Source organism: Caloenas nicobarica, chromosome 9 (genome assembly GCF_036013445.1).
Source record: "Caloenas nicobarica isolate bCalNic1 chromosome 9, bCalNic1.hap1, whole genome shotgun sequence".
In the NCBI taxonomy this organism is placed as follows: Eukaryota; Metazoa; Chordata; class Aves; order Columbiformes; family Columbidae; genus Caloenas; species Caloenas nicobarica.
In genome coordinates this window covers 16,251,434-16,271,042 of record NC_088253.1, presented here as the reverse complement: position 1 = coordinate 16,271,042, position 19,609 = coordinate 16,251,434, and the positions used below count along the sequence as shown (strand labels likewise).

The 19,609-nt window shown below is 53.0% G+C and overlaps 1 protein-coding gene across 4 annotated transcripts in view; it reads right to left on the bottom strand.

Annotated features, from left to right (window-relative positions):
• Positions 1–19,609, bottom strand: part of LOC135991973 (cyclic nucleotide-gated channel beta-1-like) — a 41,123-nt gene that overhangs the window by 12,160 nt on the left and 9,354 nt on the right. For 2 of the 4 annotated variants that reach the window (XM_065640862.1, XM_065640866.1), the window contains 18 exons: positions 18,975–19,037; positions 14,589–14,756; positions 14,268–14,325; positions 14,074–14,134; positions 13,839–13,968; positions 13,560–13,602; positions 13,303–13,381; positions 13,132–13,213; positions 12,706–12,745; positions 12,216–12,366; positions 12,035–12,110; positions 11,445–11,481; positions 7,855–8,029; positions 6,631–6,732; positions 4,371–4,494; positions 3,976–4,018; positions 1,511–1,640; positions 430–528 (listed from right to left, as the gene is read on the bottom strand). In XM_065640862.1, the coding sequence (XP_065496934.1) occupies positions 430–528; positions 1,511–1,640; positions 3,976–4,018; positions 4,371–4,494; positions 6,631–6,732; positions 7,855–8,029; positions 11,445–11,481; positions 12,035–12,110; positions 12,216–12,366; positions 12,706–12,745; positions 13,132–13,213; positions 13,303–13,381; positions 13,560–13,602; positions 13,839–13,968; positions 14,074–14,134; positions 14,268–14,325; positions 14,589–14,756; positions 18,975–19,037 (1,661 nt within the window). The remainder of the gene's footprint in view (positions 1–429; positions 529–1,510; positions 1,641–3,975; positions 4,019–4,370; positions 4,495–6,630; positions 6,733–7,854; positions 8,030–11,444; positions 11,482–12,034; positions 12,111–12,215; positions 12,367–12,705; positions 12,746–13,131; positions 13,214–13,302; positions 13,382–13,559; positions 13,603–13,838; positions 13,969–14,073; positions 14,135–14,267; positions 14,326–14,588; positions 14,757–18,974; positions 19,038–19,609) is intronic. The other 2 variants (XM_065640864.1, XM_065640865.1) reach the window with 2 other exon arrangements.

The window sequence follows — 19,609 nt, the reverse complement described above, 5'->3', positions numbered from 1 at the left end:
AGAGGCCGTGCCCTGGGGCTGCAGGGAAGCCAGGACCTGGGGTGCTCCAGCACAGCTTCTGCTCATGTCCTCTGTAGAAGAAAAAGGTTATTTCTCCATAATCAGTAAAAACAAGGTGTCCCCATCACGCTATAGCATATGTAAATCCAAAGTACATCTTCTCTGTGGTTAAACCTAGTCGTAAGGAGAATATTTCTACCTGGATACAGGAAAAAGAAGAGAGCAGTTTCTGCTCCAGGGAGCACCGTGATTGTCATTTCTGGAAAGGGGGTGCATTACTCATCACACAGTGCAAGCCTTGCTGCAGACACGGCTCCTTCTCCCTTTGTTATCCCAGCACTTCTGGGATCTTTGTGATTTCCACCCAAACCCCAGGATCCAAACTCCTGGGAGCTCAGCTTATCCATAGCCCCTGGTCCCACCACGCACCTTTCCCCCTGCTCCCTGTCCCAGCCCAGCAGCCCTCGGGTGGGCGACTGGATCACCAGTCCCTCGGCCAGAGCGTCTGCTGGGGCCAGCAGCTTCCTCCTGTGGACACAAACACAACGACTGAGGCTCGGCTTGTCTCCCATCCTCAGCCAGCCCCTCTCCCTCCTCCTGCTCCTCCTCCCAGGTCTCATCTGTTTTCCACTTCCCCTTCTCCTGCCATAGTCAATTTTCTGCTAATTTTTGGCATTGCCTGAGGTCAATGGGAGGAACCCACCCTGCTCATTTGCTGCTAAAGCCCTATTTTTTACAATGAGAATGGTAAAATACTGGCCCAGGCTGCCCAGAGAGGGGGTGGATGCCCCGTCCCTGGAGACATCCCAGGCCAGGCTGGACAGGGCTCTGAGCAACCTGAGCTGGTGAAGACGTCCCTGCTCATGGCAGGGGTGGCACTGGATGAGCTTCGAAGGTCGCTTCCAACCCAAACCATTCTATGATTCTATCTCTTCCTGGGCACCACTGAGCCCATGGCTGCACGGGCATGCAGCCATCCAGCCCACTTTGCAACCCATTTTGGGCACCTGGCAAGGTGCACAGAGGGTGGGCACCGCTCCGTGCTTGGCCCCAGGGCTGCACCATCACATCACTGCACTCGAGAAGCAGGCAAGGAAAATGCAATGCTGGTAAGGTGGAGCAAGAAAGCGAAATCTGGAAAAAGAAATGGAAGGTACTGGGGACACCACCTGGCTCTGAGCTGGCTCTGTAGCACCTTAAACCTCTGAGACAAAAAGTGAATTGCAGAGCAGTGAGTACATAACAAGGACCCTCTAATGGGATTTTTTTCCACTGATGCATCAAGACTTCAAACAGTATCTCCTACAATAAGAAGTGACCCAAGAGACGCACAGCTAGTGAAGAGGAGTGCGTGTAAATCAAGTAAAAACTAAAGATATCACCCTGGCTCGCTGTCCAAACCTGCCCGAAAGGGGTTGCTCCACCTGGTTGTGTACATTTTCCTGTACCAACATGGTCGGAGGGGTGAGACCCCCTGGGAGCTGGGGACCATGCCTGCGCAGAGCCGTACCTGGGGGATGCCGGTGCCGCACCAGGCACCGCCAGCATGTTGGGAGTGCCGGGCACTGGTAAGTGGGTACCGTCCTCCACAGCATCGCCTCCGCCGTCCGCATCCTTGCTGCCCAGGGTGGGATAATTACCTGGCTCGTGGAGAAGGACAATAATTGCAGGTGAGAGGGGTGCAGGGCCCAGCCTGCAGCTGGGATCAAGCCCCAAAAGCCCCATCGCCTCGGCGGAGCTGCCTCCAAACCCCGCAGCGTGCTGGAAGGACTCTCCTTTTCCTTCTATTCCCTTCTTTCTCCCAACAGTTTGGAGCATTTATTTCTCCTGTTTTGTTTGTTGTTTTGTTTTGTTGGTTTTTGTTGGGGTTTTGGGGGGCTTTTTTGGTTTTTTTTTTCCCCAGTTTTTAACACTCTAAGAAGTGCCACCTGCTTCCCTTCTGCTTTACCAGCATGCAGCAATTGCAACTGCTCCCTGCAAGTTCTGGGTCCCTGTCGTTTAGAAAACGGTGCAGACAAGGATTAACTACCAGCTGCGGGTGTTATGCAGGAACTCAGGATTTCCAGCTGCAGACCTGCCTGTCAGGGTCTAGAAAATCTCCTGGGTCTTCTGAACAAAAACATATGGATCATGCAAGCTCCATATTACAGGAGCATTTGCTTTTCATGCAGAATAAGGCACTATTTAAATAAGGACTTACATCCTCTCTCTTTTGCAGAGGTAACAGTCGCTTCCTGCCACAAGCCAGGTTCGAAGCAGGAAGGCTGGATGTTTATAGTGGGTAAGGAAAGATGCCAGTTGCCCAAGGGTGCTGGGGGTTATTTTGGCTACACTCCCCACCAGCTGGGCTGGGAAGTGTAATCTCTTTTCTTAGCTATATAACCAAATGAATGAGTTCCTGTGGAATTTCTTCTAAGGGAGATTTTTGCACATCTGATGTAGGACCAGTGGATCGGAGTGTGGCTTGATCAAGTCACCAAGAAAAGGCCTGTTTGGGTTGCAAAATTAAAATCCCATTGTGTGCAAGAAAAACAGCAGAATTTGGCTTGTTGGTTAAAACCAAAGCAAAGCTGCAGAAACATAATTTGTACTTCTGGGTTAAAAGGCAGAAAACAGTGAACTGCAAACCTTCACCTTACTGTCCTTTTAGTATGAGTGGGTTGCACAAATTCCGAGGAGAAAAGTGTGTGTGCAGCAGATATTTAACCCTCTGCCTGCAGGTCCTTAGGAAGGGTTTTTGGCCGAGCAAGTCAGAACATATAGCATATAACGTACGGATATTGGCAAATGCTCCCTAGGGGTTGGCTGGAAAGGCACATAGTGATCAGGCGGAAGCAGAAAAAACCATGAATTTTGTTCCCCAGCCTCTGTGCTGCAACGTGAAGCGTGCTTTTATTTATTGATTTTTTTTCCTAAAAGCAACTACTCCAGGAGTAACCCCTTGCCCCCCCGCCCCCCACCAAGCAATGCAAGCCCATCGTCAAAGCTGACGTCTCTAATACCTAGCGGGGATTGCTCCTCATTGCAAAAATTGGGGTTGACAACTCCAGCCCTTGGCTTGCTGGTGACAGGGACGGGGATGCGGCAGGCAGTGGTGGCTCGATAGCTGGGGACATTGGGGAGCTGCTCTAGTGCGCCGTGGCCGGGAGGGGAGGCGTCCCTGCCGTCCAGCGGCTTGTCATGCACCAGCCGATCTAGCTCGACGTCTCGGGCGCGCGCGGCCATGCTGCTAGGCGCCTAGGTGCTTCAAGCAAAGGACAAGTGATCGGAAGCTGCAATAAAACACAGAGTGGTTTGAGACAGGGCGGTTGTGTCAGCGCTGCTGGGGTTTTTGGTGCCGCTCACGGATGTCAGTAGCACAGGACAGCAGCAGTGAGCATCCTACCGTGTGCTTTTCTAGCATTGCTGCGAGACCGGGGTGCTCTGCAGGGCTGCATGAGCAGAGAAATCTCCAGCCCGTACGAGGGCGCAGGTTAAACCATCTCTTGTGCAACTCCCTGATGTCAGTGGAGTTACACCAGGACCTGCTTTTGCTTGTTCAGGCTGCGTTGGGAGCTCAGCACCTCAGTTTTATTACCAACCTGTTACCTCCTAAAAGGTTTCATTAAAATGCGCTTTATGTCACCGGTTATTTCCCAAACTGAGCAAAGTGGTAAAGAAAATCCTTTTTATCCTCCCTACATTCTTCAGCTGAAGAAGAAACTCTTATTTCACATTAGAGATTGCTTAGTCAACAAGACTAAGCACCGCGTAAGCACCAGCTTTTCAGAGCTGCTATCGCGCCGTTCCCACGGGATGCTTTAAGCCAGCGAAAAGCCCCGACTGCCCACGCGGTCCCACGCTGCAGAAATCTCAGAGTCCCACTCCCAGCCCGCGGGCAGTGGGGAGGGACAAGCTGCACTTTGCCCTCACTGAGCATAACGTTATCTGCTTTGGTTCCTCCTAATTTCACATTACGCTGCTATATTATCATACCTTCAGCATCAGTCTCAGTAGCTTCAGCTGTTTCCTCTTCCACCTTCAAACCAAAAAAAAAAAAAAGCCATTTTAAGGAGAAAAATACCTGCTGTGTCAGGAAAAGAGCAGACTTTGCAGCTTGATTAGGTGTCCCATATTCCCTGACTGTCCATCAGCCTCTCAGCTGGTTGTTCTGTGCCAGTGTTTTCGGGTAAAAGCATCCCTCGGTGCACACCTCCAGAGATGTTCAGAGATGGGGACATCTCAGTGGGCAACATCCCCAGCGTCCATCCCGGTCCCTGCTCCTCACCAGGGCACTGTGTCCCCCTGGACAAGCTCTGAGCCACCCGAGCAAGCACAGGGCAGCGAGAGCTCATTGCAGAGCTGACCCCAAGCAGGGATCGATGCCGTACCTGTACAAAAGCACCTTCCAGATCACTTATCTCAGCTTCTTCCAGCTGCTCAAACCTGAGGGCCTCCTCTGCGAAGTAGATGCCATCCACACCCTCGTCAGCGGTGAGACAAGGTGATAGGGCTCTGGATGGGACACATCAGAGACAGGAGCCCGAGCTTGCTTTTGCCCTTCCTGAGGTTGTGCACATTGTGGACAGCGGGCAACACATCAACGGGGGGGCATCATGTCAATAGGGATGATGCGTGGCTCTCCCATTTTTGGGGAGCACAGCTCCTCCAGCTGTGCTGCAAACCACATTTACAGGCAAATAATAGCACAGAAATCTGAGTTTAACACAGCAGCAGTACAAAACAAATTGCTCCTTAGATTAGAAGGCACTTGGAAAAAATACTACATGGGAGACCAGGTGAGAGGTGCATAAATAATGCGGGGCATTGCATATGCATACGCAAAAATTGCATATGCAGAAAGATACAAGCAATATGTTTCTCCCACTGTGCATAAAAATTTCTCATATAATTAAAATTTGCCAAATAAAAAGCCAAGAGCCTAATTTCCAGGGAGGGCTGCCCCGCAAGCACCATCTGAATCCCACGTTTTCCTCTGCAAGACATCACCAGGATACATAATTCTCATTTTCCTTCAGCAACACGTGCAGAACCCAGCTCTGCCATTCTGACAAAGGGGGCTCACAAGATCAATTTTATTGGTTGAATATAACTTTATAACTGAAAGTAAAAAAAAAAAACAAAACCAAAACCAAAACCAAACACCTCATCATGTCTTTCTGTGCACTTATCTCCCTATTTGCTCCTTTCTGGCAAGAGACACAAAGCAGGGATTGGGTATAATGAAAAATTTTAAGACAGCTAAACGCATGAAAATTGAAAAACCATCTTTCTGCATCCTTGGCAGGTCCTAAGACAGAAGATGAATGTAACAAGCAGTGGCTGCTTCTTATCTTTCATCTCCATGTCTCAAAATCCTGTTATTTTCCAAGGTATTTAAAAAAATATTTTTAATAATTCCGTCTCCCTTACTTTTTTTTTTTAATTAGGTTCCCTTCAAATGCAATCACAAATCTTTTCATCCTAATCTAAAAAACATGTCACTGTTGCTCTTTTCCCATAAACAGACAAACACATTGAAGGATGGAGCAGCATCTCATTCACCCAACAACAGAAGCTCAAGTTTTTATAGTGGAGCTCCAGGAATAAATTTTGATAGAATAATAAAATATGGGTTTAACACTGAATATTGATGTGTTTCCAGCTTCTTCCTGAAAATCTAGCTACTTCAGAGGAATTAACAGAGACTATTACTGTAGCACTGGGTAGTAACTCCCTAAATGTTTATCTCACATGAAATCAGAGAAAACCACTAAACCAAGCGGAAAGATTTTTCTGAATACCATCTAGACCACAGTCACCACTGATAAGAGCTGACGATAACTTGGCTATTTTCTACAACACAAAAAAAAGTAAAATTGTACCTACTTGTATTAAGTGGTATTTGTATGTACAATGCATAATCCTGTCCTTAAATTCAGCTCTGAAATACTCATAACAATCCCAACTGCCCTGAATTATTGGATATGGTTTTAAATAATGCGGACCACGTCCAGGAGCCAGCTGCTCCCAGCGACCTGTGAAGGCACAAGCCGGGGCTCCTGCTCAGCTGAGGGAGGGGATGGCTGGGGCTGCGGTTGCTACGGGCGGCCGCGATGGAGATGGAGCCGGTGTCACCAGGAGACACTCGCCTGTCACCAGGAGCCGCGTCAGCAGCCAGCCCTGGGGCGAGCCGGTTTGTGAAAGCATCGCTCCCGAACGTATCCCTTCCTAACGTGTCCCTCCCTAACGCATCTCTCCCTAACACATTCCTCCTTAACGCATCCTACCCTAGCGTGTCCCTCCCGAATGCATCCCTCCCAAACACATCCCTCCTTAATGCACCCCTTGCAAACACAGCCCTCCCTAGCCCATCCCTCCTGAACGCATCTCCCGCAAACACATCCCTCCTTAATGCACCCCTTGCAAACACAGCCCTCCCTAGCCCATCCCTCCTGAACGCATCCCCCCCAAACACATCCCTCCGTAGCTCGTCCCTCCCAGGCGCCAGGCTGGGCAGCCCGGCTCTGCCAGGAGGAGCTCGCTCATCCACGGGTGTTTCAGCCTCTCCGGCTTGTGAATGCAGCTGAAACAACAACTGTGTTCACGCTCATTTCCAGCAAAGCCATAAAGGCAACAGGAGCCACTCACCCTGTACTCTCCTCCGCCTTCTTCTCCTCCTCCTCTTCCTCCCCCTTCTCCTCCTTTTCCTCTTCCTCCTCCTCGGCAGCACTCAGGGAGCACAGCCACAGCCTGAGGAGGAGAAATTCATTAGGGGAAATCCAAAAAGTACATCTGAACCTCACAACAGGAGCACTGCTGGGCTCTGCATCCCCTTTGGCCAGAGATGCTCTGCCTCCATCCCCCAGCCAACACTTTTGGAGGAACATGCTTGGGCACATTTAGCATACACTGTTTCACAGCCCATTAATGTCTGCAGCCTCAAGAAGAAGAATGGGAAAAAGTTTGGGAACACAAAACCAGAGTCCTTGAGCCTTCAAATTCCCCTTGTGCCATGGGGAGAGGAGGTGTTTAGGGGCCACTGTTGCTGATTTTGACCCAAACCTCCCTGTTAATGAAATCCAGCCTCCAGGACAGGATGTGCTTGCTGCCCACAGCTTCTCAGGTTCATATCCTAAGGGCAAAAAAGTCTGAGAAACATTTTTATAACATGTCCAGTGTTTTCTGGCTGAGCAGAAGAGAGCTCTGTTGAGTGAAGGTGGCTCTGGGCATCACTTGTGCTTAGTGCAGTTGTCCATCACCTGTGTCAGAGATGGGGACTGCTGTGTGCGCCCTCCTCTGCACACGTGCTGGGCTCAGGGAGTGTTTTGGGGGGCTGCCAAACCCTTTGGGAGTGTGCATGGACACCTCTCATCCCCCTGCTGCCATGCAGCCTGCTCCCTGCTCTGAACACATTGCCCAGCCCTCAGGAGGACCTCAGCAGGGCTTTCTTTGGAAAGCGTAGGATGAATTGCATAGAGAAGACTACCATTTTCAAATATCATGAAAGCTGGACGTGCAGTTGATGGAAATGAGGTCCAAACCCTCTTGCCTTAGGGCTAAAAATCTACTTATGGGAAGCCTAAGCAGAGCATCCTTCAGCTGTCCTCTGCAGGCAACACGAAGCATTGCATCTGTGGCTCTGCCACTGCCTGGCCCAACCCAAATCTCAACACCAGAAGGAAAGGCTGCTTGCTCAAACACTTTTTTGGTCCTTCTGGTGCCCCCTTCTTTGGAAACAGGCACCTTGGCTGCCTGCTGCCAGCTCTACCAAGGAGGGACGCCCAGGGATGTGCTCATCCCCCACCATGGCCACCACGCTAGTGGCCAGAGAGCCTACAGAGCTGCCCATCCACAGCATCTCCCTTTTCCTACCTGGTTTCTTCTTCCTGAGGTTCCTCCTGGATGGGGGGAAGGGGACAAGCATCTGTCACCAGCTCAGCCTCACGACCCCAGGCCATCATCTCACAGGTGGCTTTGTTAATCCACTCATCAGTGATCTCTTCCAGGATGAGGTCGGTCTCCTCGGGTTCCCCGGGGACAATGTGAACTGAAACAGAAATGGGGAAAGGGAGGTGATGAAGTGAGAATAGTGCATTTTCAAGAAGCCAGGGCCAGGTCCAGGGCAGATCACACGTTTTAGCTGCTTGATGCAGAGGTGTTGCCGCATGCTGGGACTGAAGAGCCTCTCAGACCCATGCAGCCCCATTACCCCGAGCTGTGCCGGACAGATGCCTTGAGCTCTTTTGCAAGAAGGGAGAAAATACACCATTTTGTGCCAAGTGTGTCCAAAGCCCTATGAAAACTACAGCCCTTTGCATGCAGATGTCTGTTGGCTTCCCTACACGCACAGCAGCCTCCACCAGCGGATGATGTGTCCTATCTCCAGGCCACGTTTTGACTTTCCTTGCAAACAGAAGCAGACACAGGAAGAGCCAAAAGCCTTTCCCCTTGTGAACACTGAGCAAAACACTGCACTAGCACAGCCCAGGGACCCTGGCTTTGCAGAGCAAGACTCAATGCAGAGCCCACGTTGGAATGCCCCAAGTACCACGTCATGTCCGCTCTAAACACCCCACTGGGTACAGCATAGGAAGCATCCCACATGGCCCAGTTTCCCAGCATCATTGGGGGAAAACCCACGATGGGTTACTGGGGAGGCTGTGAGAGCAGCTCCAAAGCAAAGAGCACAGGTCTGACCTACAACCAGCCCTCTCTGTGTCCCGGGGGTTCCCATCCCACCACTCCAGGCACAGACCAAAGAAACATGAGGAGGAAGCGCATCCGCATACTGTAAAAACAGTTTATTTTGAAGTCTGCCTGACAACAAAACTTACATGTCCACAGAGAAGCTGATAGGAAACGTGCAAATTCGACTACAGAAAGGCAGGAAACCCACCCATGGTGCCCATGCTTTAACTCACTCCCTCTAGATCTCCATTAATTAAAATGCAGGACATCAGTGAGATGGCTTTTAAAATACATCACAACTTTTGGGTACATTATATGAAAATGTGGCAAATACTAAAATTGTAGCCCGGTACCAGTGGGTTTTGTTATAAACACAGAGGATGGGGCTCAGGCTGGTTGCTTGGCTCATGACTCGCAGTTACGTCTGCCTATATCATCCTAAAGAAATGCAATGAGACAGTGGGAGACTTTGTCGTCATCTTTCTATGTGTCAAAGAGGTGCGTATAAAAGATGGAGAAAGACTTTTTACCAGGGCCTGTAGAGATAAAACAAACGGCAATGGTTTTAAACTGAAAGAAGGTATATTTAGATTGGACATAAGGAAGAAATGTTGTATAAGAGTGATGAGAAACTGGAACAGGCTGCCCAAAGAAGCTGTGGATGCCCCATCATTGGACATGTTGAAGGCCAGGCTGGAAGGGACTTTGAGCAGCCTGGTCCAGGGGAAGGTGTCCCTGCCCATGGCAGAGGGGTTGAACTGGATAATCTTTGAAGATCCCACTTAACCCAAACCATTCTGTGGTTCTAAGGTCTGTATTAAAACCCAAGGTGCAAGGGCTCTCACTCCATCCAGCCCAGCCTGCTCGCACCCCGCCAGGCTGGAGAGATCCCCAAAGTCCCTTCCCTGCCAGGATGCTCCTGCTGCTGTGGCTTGTGCTGCATGCCAGGAGCTGTGAGCTTTGGGACGGAGCTGCCATAGTTGGGGATGAGAAGAGTTTGGGGTAAATTCTCCTATAAGGAGAGCCCGTGCAAAAGCTTTTAACCATTAACTCCTACCTATTTGCCTAGAGATTAACCTCACCCAACTGCATTTGCTGCTGCAAACCAGAGCCCTTTCCACTTGCTGGGAGAAAACACTCAGTTAACGGAAGAAAAGCAATAAGAAGCTGACAAGAGCTTAAAGAGATTTATAACATTACACCTGGGAGGCAGAAGTCAACTAAAAGAAATCTGTGGGCTACAGCTAGGGGTCTCAGGGGTGAATATTCAGATGCCAGTGGGGGTTTGAGAGGGCCAGGGGTACTGGGAGGTTGCAGCAAGAGGCTTTCTGCCTCCAAGGTGTCCCGAGTGATGCTTTTCTACCCTTTTATAAAAGCTCTCATGTCACAGACATCATCCTGTAAAACCAATAGCTCCAGTTCCCGGAGCCAAGAGGGAGCCGGGATGGGACAGCCCTGGGAGCAGGGACACGCAGCCAGCCCCCGGTCCCTGCCGTCCCGGCTGGGAAACAGCTGGAGACCATCTGCACATTCCCCTTTGCTTTTCCTCCCCAGCTGTGCTTTCTCCTCAGGTTCGTCTCGTTTGGTTATGGGAAAGGCTGGCTCACCACGGTCTTCGTTTTCCGTTTGTTTCAGAGGCACTAAGCCCCTTTGCCTCCTGAAACAAAAGGAGAAGGAAAACATTAATGAGCATGCTGGCAGTTTGGTGCCAGAGCAGATCTCCTGCTCAACCCAATTGCTCCATTCCTTGGGCAGTTTCAGTGGCCTTGAGGTGCCTCGAAGCACCAAAGATCTGTAACACAAGCCAGCCGCCCACAGAGGCTGCAAATGCCCCACACATGCAGCAGCATCCTGCTCATTTTGCCTTTTTCCGAGGTCCACAGCAGCGCTCAGGTCTCCAGTTTGTACAAACTTATGGAGAAATGCCTTCCTGCAGGATTTCCCACTCTGAGATCCCACCAAGTGTCTGCTGCCTTGGCGGGAGCAGCCTCCCACATGTCCCTGGAGGGATAAACAGCCTCTGTGTCCTGTGGCGGGTCCCATGGCCCGACCAACTGCTCCTCCCTGGGGACAGCACTTCTACGGGGCTGCCTGACAACCCTCCTGCCCCGTGCATCTGTGGAAGCAGCCGTGGCTCCCAGCCAGGATCCCCGTTTTGCTCAGCATCCCGCAACTTGGCTGGCGTGGGGAGCCAAGCCCGGCTGCCTGAAGAGCCGGTGCTTGCTCCCCTCCACAGGCAGGCAAGCAGCAGTGTGAACCCTGCAATGCTCTCCTACAAACATACAGACTCACATCGAACACACCTAATCCCAGGATTTTATTTTCCTGGAGTACCTTCCTAGACCAGGTTCAGCAAACACCCTTCAGCTCAACAGCAAACGTGCCAAAGGCAGTGATGAAAGGGGCAGGTTTGAATTCCCTTGTAATTCTTTGATCAAATCCCACCAGTTTGGCAAACATCCTCCGGCACAGCTCGAGGACAGACCTTGATGTCAGCGCTAACCTCAAAACCCGGGACCTGAGGATGTGGGATGCTGAACTCAGAGAGACTCCCATGGGCTGAGTTTTACCAAGCCCAAGCCACAACCCCAGATCTGCTCCCACTTCTCAAGCTGCAACGGCCTCTCGTGGCTTCCCTGGGGGATTTCAGGGGCTCCCCTCCGGGCACCCACGGCAGACCAGGGGATAAAAGCCACCAGTGGCCCCTCTTCCCAATAACCGCTGTCTGACCTCAGGCAAGTTAACAGGCACGGTGAGATGGAGCAATTACTTACTTTCTTCCACAGGACTCGAGGTTGCGGTAGCCACTCCCTGTCAGGAGGAAAAGGGAGACGTGAAACTGTTTCCTATTTTCAGTAAACCAGATTTTTTACCCTAAATTCCCCATTTTCAGTAAACGTGGCCCTTTTACCCTAAATAACCCATGTGATTTCTAAGGGCCTGGCTTGGCTGTGGGCATGAGCATCCCCACACACAATGGGAAAAGGCAGGAGCACATCGATGAGTTCGCCTGGGTGCAAGGGAAGGACAGGAGGGCATGTAAATCTGCTGCTGCTGCTTCTCCTTAGAGCTGGACCGCAGCTGGGTGAGATGCCAGGGCCTGGACATCACCTGATGCTGCACAGAAAGGCAAGGAGACAGCAAAGAAAACACATGCTATGGGCACTCTCAATGTTTAGAGTCCAAATCCTGGTTTTCATCAGCTAAGCAGGTTGTGGGGATTTGTTTTGTGAAGGAGCTGGGTGACAGCCCTAAGCACAACAGATGCCGGCACTGATCTGGTGGCATCTGCATGGCAGAAGACACCGTCCTGGCTGGGGACATGGTGCTCATGCACCCTTTACCTGCCCAGCAGACAGCATACCTGTGTGTCCTGCTTCTCCCTGGTCACCGGCTGTGGCATCACCTTCTCCAGCCCCTGGACAAACCAGGCAAACATCCTGGTGACCAGAAACCACTGTCAGACCTGGCTGCTGGAGCCTTTGCTCCCACGGCAGCCGTCCCTCTGGCCACGGGACCCACGCGGGAGTTGCCACCATGGTTACCTGCTGCCGTCCCCAGCCAGGGACTGAGGGATGAGGGTGGCTGTTGGCTCTGGCTGCCCCTTGGCTGCTGCCGGCTCCACTGCTCCCGGCATGCTCTGGGTGGCTGAAACGCTGCTTTTTGCCTTTGCCCGGGTTTTAGTCCCTTTTGTGCCTGCTCAGGTTTATTCAGAAGGAGAAAGGGAACAGGTAATGCAGTGGTGATCTTATCAATTGTTGAGGAATGGGAGCAAGCAAGGACAGGCTTGGGGGACCTCCCTGGCAGCTTCTCCCCCAGGGATGCAGTCTGGGATGGGGACACGGGTGGTTTGGGGACAGACGTGGTGTAAGGGCAGTGCCGCGATGTCAGGATGCGGTGTGCCCACCCCTCTCGGCAAAGTTGGTACCCTGGGGCACGGGGATGGAGGGCAGCCCCAGCGCTGCTGCCTGCACCCAGATTCTCGAAGGCAGTGTCCCTTCTGAAAGGGCCACCCGGGGAAGGGGGACTGCTCACCTCCCGTTGTGGCTTCGCACTTCTGCTCCTTTGGCTCTGGCTGTAGAGGGACAAAGGGATGGACGATGTGGCAAAGCACCATCTGTGGCTCGACACCACCCTGGGTGGGCACGTCCCACTCCCCAAGGGGACCCACACAGACAGCCCCACACACCCTTCACTGTGGTTTCAGCCTCGTTTCATTGACAAGGACCATTAAACCCAGACCCTGGCATTGGCAGCACCAGTGGGTCCCGAATGGAGGGTCCCCCAGCATGCGGCCAGGTCAGGGAGAACCAGGATGGCACCCCAAGGTCTCTCTTTTGCTTTGCTGAATTCCCCTGGGGTTTTCCTTCCCAAAGCTCCAGCCAGGGTGTGTGGGAGGATGGGGACCCCACTCCTCCATCACCTCTGCCACCTGGTCTCCCCAGGCCTGGCAGTACTCACCTCTGGCTTTTTCAGCACCTCTGGCTGTGGCACCATCCTCTCGAAGCCCTGCACCAGCCAGCTGAGCACCCGCGCTCCTGCCCTGCGGGGACAGCGTGCCACAGTCAGGGAGCTCATCCTGCACCTCTCTGCTGCCCTCCCACATCCCCGCCAGCCTCCCCAGGGACTCACCACTCCTTCATGCCAGTATCTAAGTCGGCCTCGGACTCACAGCCATCCAGCTCATCCTCCTGATCGAAGGGGGTTATCTCTGCAAGGGGAGCAGTGCCGTGAGGATGGGGGAGAGCTGAGGCTCCTGGTCCCCGCAGCAACCAGCTCAAGGGACCAATAGCACCAGCATCACTGACCAGGGAGGTGGGATGTGGGATGGGGGGTATTCCAGAAATGCCCCGGGATGCTGCAAGATGCAGGCTCCTGGCTCTCCTTACCCAGAGCATCCTCTTCCTCATCCTTGAGGATCTGGACCTCTGTCTGAAAAGCCAAACAGACTGTCACCCGCCCAGCAGCCAGCACGGGGGCTCATCCCGCCAGGCAGGGAGGGAAACCTGCCCTTTCCACAGGGATGGATGAAGGCAGAAGCCCATGCAAGGCAGGTTTAGTGCTCCAAGTTAGCACAGGGAGAGGGATAAAAAGAAAAAAAAAAAAAAAAAGGTAAAAAGAGCTGGAAGCTCAAGTACACCAGACCATTGTCCTGATCTGTCACCTACCTGATCAGGAACATCAATGCTTGTCTCGAAGCTCTTCCCGAGTGCCTGCAGTGTCCCTGGGGCTGGGACCGGCTGGGGAATCACCTTTTCCAGTCCCTGGGAGATCCAGGAGAGCACACTGCTCCCCACGCTGCCAGGGAAGGGGGTGAGTCAGGCTGGGACCCTCCATCCCAGGCATCCAACCCCCGACCGAAAGCAAAATGGTGTCGCACGCTGGAAGGTGCAAGAGTGATACCTCTCAAACACAGAGCCTCTGTCCTCGGGGACCGCAAATCCCACCTTCTTTTCCGCTTCTTCTGTGGCAGCAGGAAAACAAACCAAAAAGGTTTCCCATCACTGCTCTGCCAGTGCCCGGCATGTCAGACCCACTGGTAGAGGAACAATGACCCTCTGCCCGAGCCCACGTGTCCCCCCGCCGCGGGGGCTTACCCTTGGTGTGTGCATGGTCAGCAGCATCCCCAGGGCCACCAGCCTTTCCTGTCGGTGCCTTCAGGGTCAAAAGTAGAAGGTGTCAGAGAATGAGGTGCAGGGGACAGTGGCCCCCACTCAAAGGTGGCTGTGAACCCCAGGGGCTCCCCATCCTTCCTGCTGCCATCAGAGGGGGGAAGGTATCCTGGCCCACATCCCTGCTGGGAGTGCTGCAGAGCATCCCTGAGTGCCGCAGTGCCAGGGCTGGATGCAGGTGTACTGGGCATCTCTCAACCGAGCTCATGGGGTCCCCGGTACCTCCCAAACTGCCTCCCCACTCACCTTAGCTGGCTCTGGTTCCTGAACTGGAGCTGGGGGCGTCTCTTCTGTTATATGGGGCAGCGAGGGCTGCGGAACCACCCGCTCGAACCAGCCCAGCATCCAGCTGCCTGCGGGGAGCGAGGAGGGGTCTCCAGCTGGCGAGAGGCCAGTAGCAGTGGTGCACGTTCCCTGGGGAACACCGGGTGCATCAGCCGCTCACGCTGTCCCCAGGGCTGCCCAAAAGGTCCTTGTTGTCCTTCCGTTTCCACGTCCTGCTTGGGAAACGCAGCACTGCAGCACAGCCAGACCAAACCCGCTCAGCCTCTGCCCTTTCGCTGTTATCATGAGCAAACTACACCCTCTATTTTGAGCTTGCAGACTTAGTTAACTTGCTTTTCCCAAATGTAATTGCTTATTCAGGATTTTTTTTTTTAGCCATGGAGGATTGTGCAAGTGTCACACAAGGAGAAGCGCTTGTGAAGCTGGAGCAGATAGATCACAGAAACTGTGATGCTCTGCTCAGAGTGCTTTATGTTCCCCCTCAGTTTTCATTTGAGGGATGAAAAACAACAGTAATTTGAGTAGAATTTGTTTATGGGCAAATTCACACCCCAACACACGTATCAACTCGTTCTGCCCTTAGGAAACCACTCTGCTTCATCACCTTTCAGCCACGGCCATGGTGGCCACTGGGGCAGGCACTCACCTGGGGCCCTGGGGAGGGCAGCAGAGGCAGCCAGCACTGACTTGCTTTGGCTGCTGTGATGTTGGTGGGGTAGGTAAAAATAAGATGTGGCAAAGCAGGGATTCAGCTCTCCAGGTTCTGTTTGCTCGCTGGTTTTGGATCCCCCCCATCTCTTCTTGGTGTGACTCCAGGCTGAGATGGAGCACCAGTGAGCCAAGTGATGCTGCATGTTCCCATGCTTGGGTACAGGACAAGAGCCCAGCTCAAATTAGGGAAGTCTTCTGCTGTTGCCCCTCCAAAGACCACTGCTTTGCCCAAAATGCCCCTCCATAGACACCCTGCTCTGCTCAGTGAGAGTCTCAGGAGCATCTCGGATGGCTCCCATGTTGCTGGCCACAGGAGGCTCCCGCAAAGGGCAAGAGATAGCAGATCCCTGAGCTCCATCCAGCCCAGCCAGGAGCCTGCATGGAAGCGTTGACCCCAGGTTAACACGTGGCCCCAACCCTACACACGCAGCAGGTTACAGGCTGGAAGCTGCTCAGTGCTGGGCTCTTTGCATTAACCCCTCACCTTTCACACATGAAGAACATCTTCATATCCCTCAATGCGTTTCATAGGGGGCTGCCCAAAGCCTGACATCTTAAATATTAATGAGCCGAGGTTCCCAGATGGGGTGACGTGTGTCCTCAGCTCTTTGCTTATCCTCACCTTGTACAAGTCCAAGATGCGGGTTTGGATGCGGATGAAGCATCACCCCACACAGCACCTGCAGCCCCCAGCACACCACGGGCAGGCTCAGCTCTCCTGGAGACCCTCATGTCTCCAAAGCAGGACAGGGTGGCTGTAAAACACTCCCCAGGAGGCCTGATGACCAGAAACCATTTAAGAAATTATCTTTTACCCCCTGCTGAGTATAAGGGATTAAGAAGCTGAGAATGCCAGCGGAACAGCAAGGAAATCGTGGCGGCCCCGTATGGCACAGCAGCATTTCCACCTGTGCTTCGGGACCATCACAGCTCCCAAAGAAGCCCAGGGCCAATTTACACCGCTGAGCCCAAACAAGCTCAGAAAAAGCCCCCCAGGGCTGAAGTGAGCCCCCACGACAGCCAAGGTCTCCTCCTCCCTTGATATCAGCTTGCGCAGCTGGAAAAGCCTGGAGCTTAAGCCTGTGCTTGGCCTGGGAAGGAAAGTGGGGGGCCAGGGCCATTCCTCTGGCACATCCGAACAAGAGAGTGGCAGAAACATTTCTGTGTCCCCAAAAATCTAGTTGTTGGGAGAAACAGGAATAAGCAGCCAAGATTTGCCTGCGATGGCACCAAAGAGCTGGCAACCACATGCAATCCCCCCATGTTGCCGGCACTGGCCAGCGCCACCGCCCGTCATGCCAGGTCTGCTGGGCTCACAACAGTGGGCACAGGGTCCCAGTCTCAAAGAGCAAGAAGCAGGGTGCAGACCTGTCATCCCCATTCAGAGCAGGACACACCTCGGCCTTTCCCTTCCCTCCAGAATCAGATCAAACCCCTCCACATTACCCATCTCTGTTGCCCTTGCAGCATCACTCCCCATGGACCTGCTCCATCGCTTCCCCACCGTGGACCTGTGCCCCCACCACGGCTCATCCTCTAGCTCCGTTTCAGAGCACCAAACCCCACCACCATGAGCAGAGGTGGCCTTGCAGAAACCCCACCCATGTCCTTTGCCTCGGTCGCTGCCACTTACCCCTGCACACTCACCGCCACCTCCCCAGGAAGCCACCTCTGGGATGTGTGGGCTCCCTTGGCCACGGCAGCTCACCACTGACCCCCAAACCCACCCCAATCCGCTCAGGGCTCTGCAAGGATTAGCTCAGCGCTGCTTGCAAATGGGATTACTGGCACCCAGCTGTCCCGAACACCCCGGCTCCCAGCAGCCAGCCCATTTTTGGTGCAGGATGGTGCAAAGAAAACCCAAAAATCAAGCACATTTGAGCATCCTCAAAATTCCCGGAGCCACCAAAGCGACCCCAGGCACTCACCGGCCGGTGCAAGCCCAGCTGCACTTCGGGAAAGGCTGTCGTCTCACCCAGAAGCAGGCAGGCACAGGGATGCGCAGAGAAGCGGCAACGGGGCTGCTGAAACTCCGTGGGGCAATGCAAGGGTGATGTGCCTGAGCATGCTCCACCCGCAGCTCTGCCCCGACCTCAGAGGATCTGGGGCAGGAGGCAGCAAATCTGCGCTGGGCTGAGCTAAGCCTCCCCTTGCTGAGCTTGCCAATTGCTGCTTGATCCGTTTACCTCCAGCCCTGTGTGACTGCCAGCCTTTCCCATCGCCCCTAATCTCGGCCACAGTCACACCTTGGAGTCCTGGTACGGCTTCACTGCACCACAGCCAGCCCCAGCTTCTGTCTTTGGCCAGAGCTCCCTGGAGCAGCTCTGGACCCCCCAGCCCGATTCCTCCTTCTCTGGCCCCGTGGGTGTCCTGACAGACACAGCACTAAATCAACCTGCTGTCCCCGCAGCAGGATCAGCAGTGGCAGCGGCACAGCCCAAACCTTGCACTGTCCGGGCTGCAGCCAGGGCCAGGTCTCCCCTGGTGGGAGGCTGCACAGGTCCCACCTGAGAAGATGATGCTGCCTGACAAAGCAAAGCAATGCAGGGACGGTTTCAAGCTGACTTTGGATGATCAGGCTCATAAAATCCTGCAGTGAGAAGTTAAAAAAAAAAAAAGCAACATCTGCTGATGGCGAAACCTGCATCTCCTCCAATGACACTCTTGAAGACACCTCATCTTCGAACCAGACCTGCCTACAAAAGTCTTTGATTTATTTCTGCAAGCGAATGCCCAGGAGGAACCCCGAGGTGGGAAGGACATGGTTCAGCTCCTCACCTGGGTGATGCTCCCAGCACTCCTGCACATTTGCTGGAGAACTACTTGCCATTCACTTCTGCTGTCCTTTTGTTTGCTTTTATGTTCATGGGGTAAGGCAGGAAGGATCGGTAATGATACCTGCACAGAAAAGAGCTGCCAAGTAGGTAAGGTTTTCTGGAAAGAAACCAGACCTTCAGGGGCTCTTAATAAGATGCTGAGAGGATGCTGCTCCCACCAACCATTCTTGGTCCTCCCCAGCCTGAGCCTGGGGCTCTGGCGCGTGCAAAAATTATGCAGCTTTCCTGTGATTTAGGGAAATCAAAGACAAGAAAATAAAAACCTGTGTAAAGCACCAGTGGTGCTGATGCAGTTTCCTTGCCTGCCCTGAGGATACGGAGTATTTCCTCAAACTGCAAAATTCAAACACGGGCACAGCTTAGGACTACCAGCTGTGGTTTAACTTTTCATCTTCCCGCATAAATCACCCAGCCAAGAATGAGAAATTAAGGCAGCTGGGAAAGGTGTTGCCCTACTGCCACCAGGCACGATCCTATTGGGTGGCACTAACACCCTCCCGAGGTTCAGCACAGCTGCCATAGAGGGACCAGTGACCTGGTATCGGCAATAGGGATGGGGCTCCTGCCCCTTCCCCAAGTCGTGGACATCCCTCCTCCTCCTCCTGAGCACATCTCCACTGTAATTTAAGGAGCCCTGAATGGAACAGCGAGCCAAGAAGGGACGCTGAGCTGTCTCCCAGCCACAGGATCCCGGGTGAGTGCCGTCCCCATTCTCCCTTCGGTTTGCCATCCTAAACCCTTCCCAAACTTTCAGCCAGAAGCACTTTCTCAGTGATCCACAGACAAACACACGTCTCACCTGGCCTGGGGGTGGGATGGAGCAAGTCAGGTCATCTGCAGGTAGAGGGCTCCTCCTCTCTTGCTATCACAGGATGTGATGGATACAAAAAAAAAGAAAAAAAAAAAAAAAGTCTAGGAAAGCTGAAACAGTCGTGTGTGGGGTCTTGGAGCACAACATGCATCAGCTTCTGCCTCCTGAACTGGTGCTGCTTTCTGGCAGGCAGAGAATCCTGCCTGCTCCTGCCCCGCAGTCCTGGCACAAGCTGTGCCCTGGGCAGGGAGCGCTCCATCTCCAGCGAGGGGCAAGAGCACCGTGCACACTCTGCCTGCTCTTGCTTTCAGCCCCTGGGAGCCTGCCCACACCCCGCCTCTTGGCTTTTGGTTACCAGGCAGACAAACCACCATTCCTCCATCAAAAAAGTTCAGTGAAAGAAAGCAAGCATGAAAAAAAAAATTCCAAGCAAAGCCAGACAGGGCACAAAGATAGACAGGTTAGGTGGTGTTCGGCACACGGCCTCCGCTCCAGAAATCTTACACATCCACAGGAAGGTATAAATAACTATAAATTTATTAGTAAAGCAAAACAATTTAACACTCACACAGAAGAGCGGGATGTGTTAATACAATATATATACACACATACATGGAGTATCA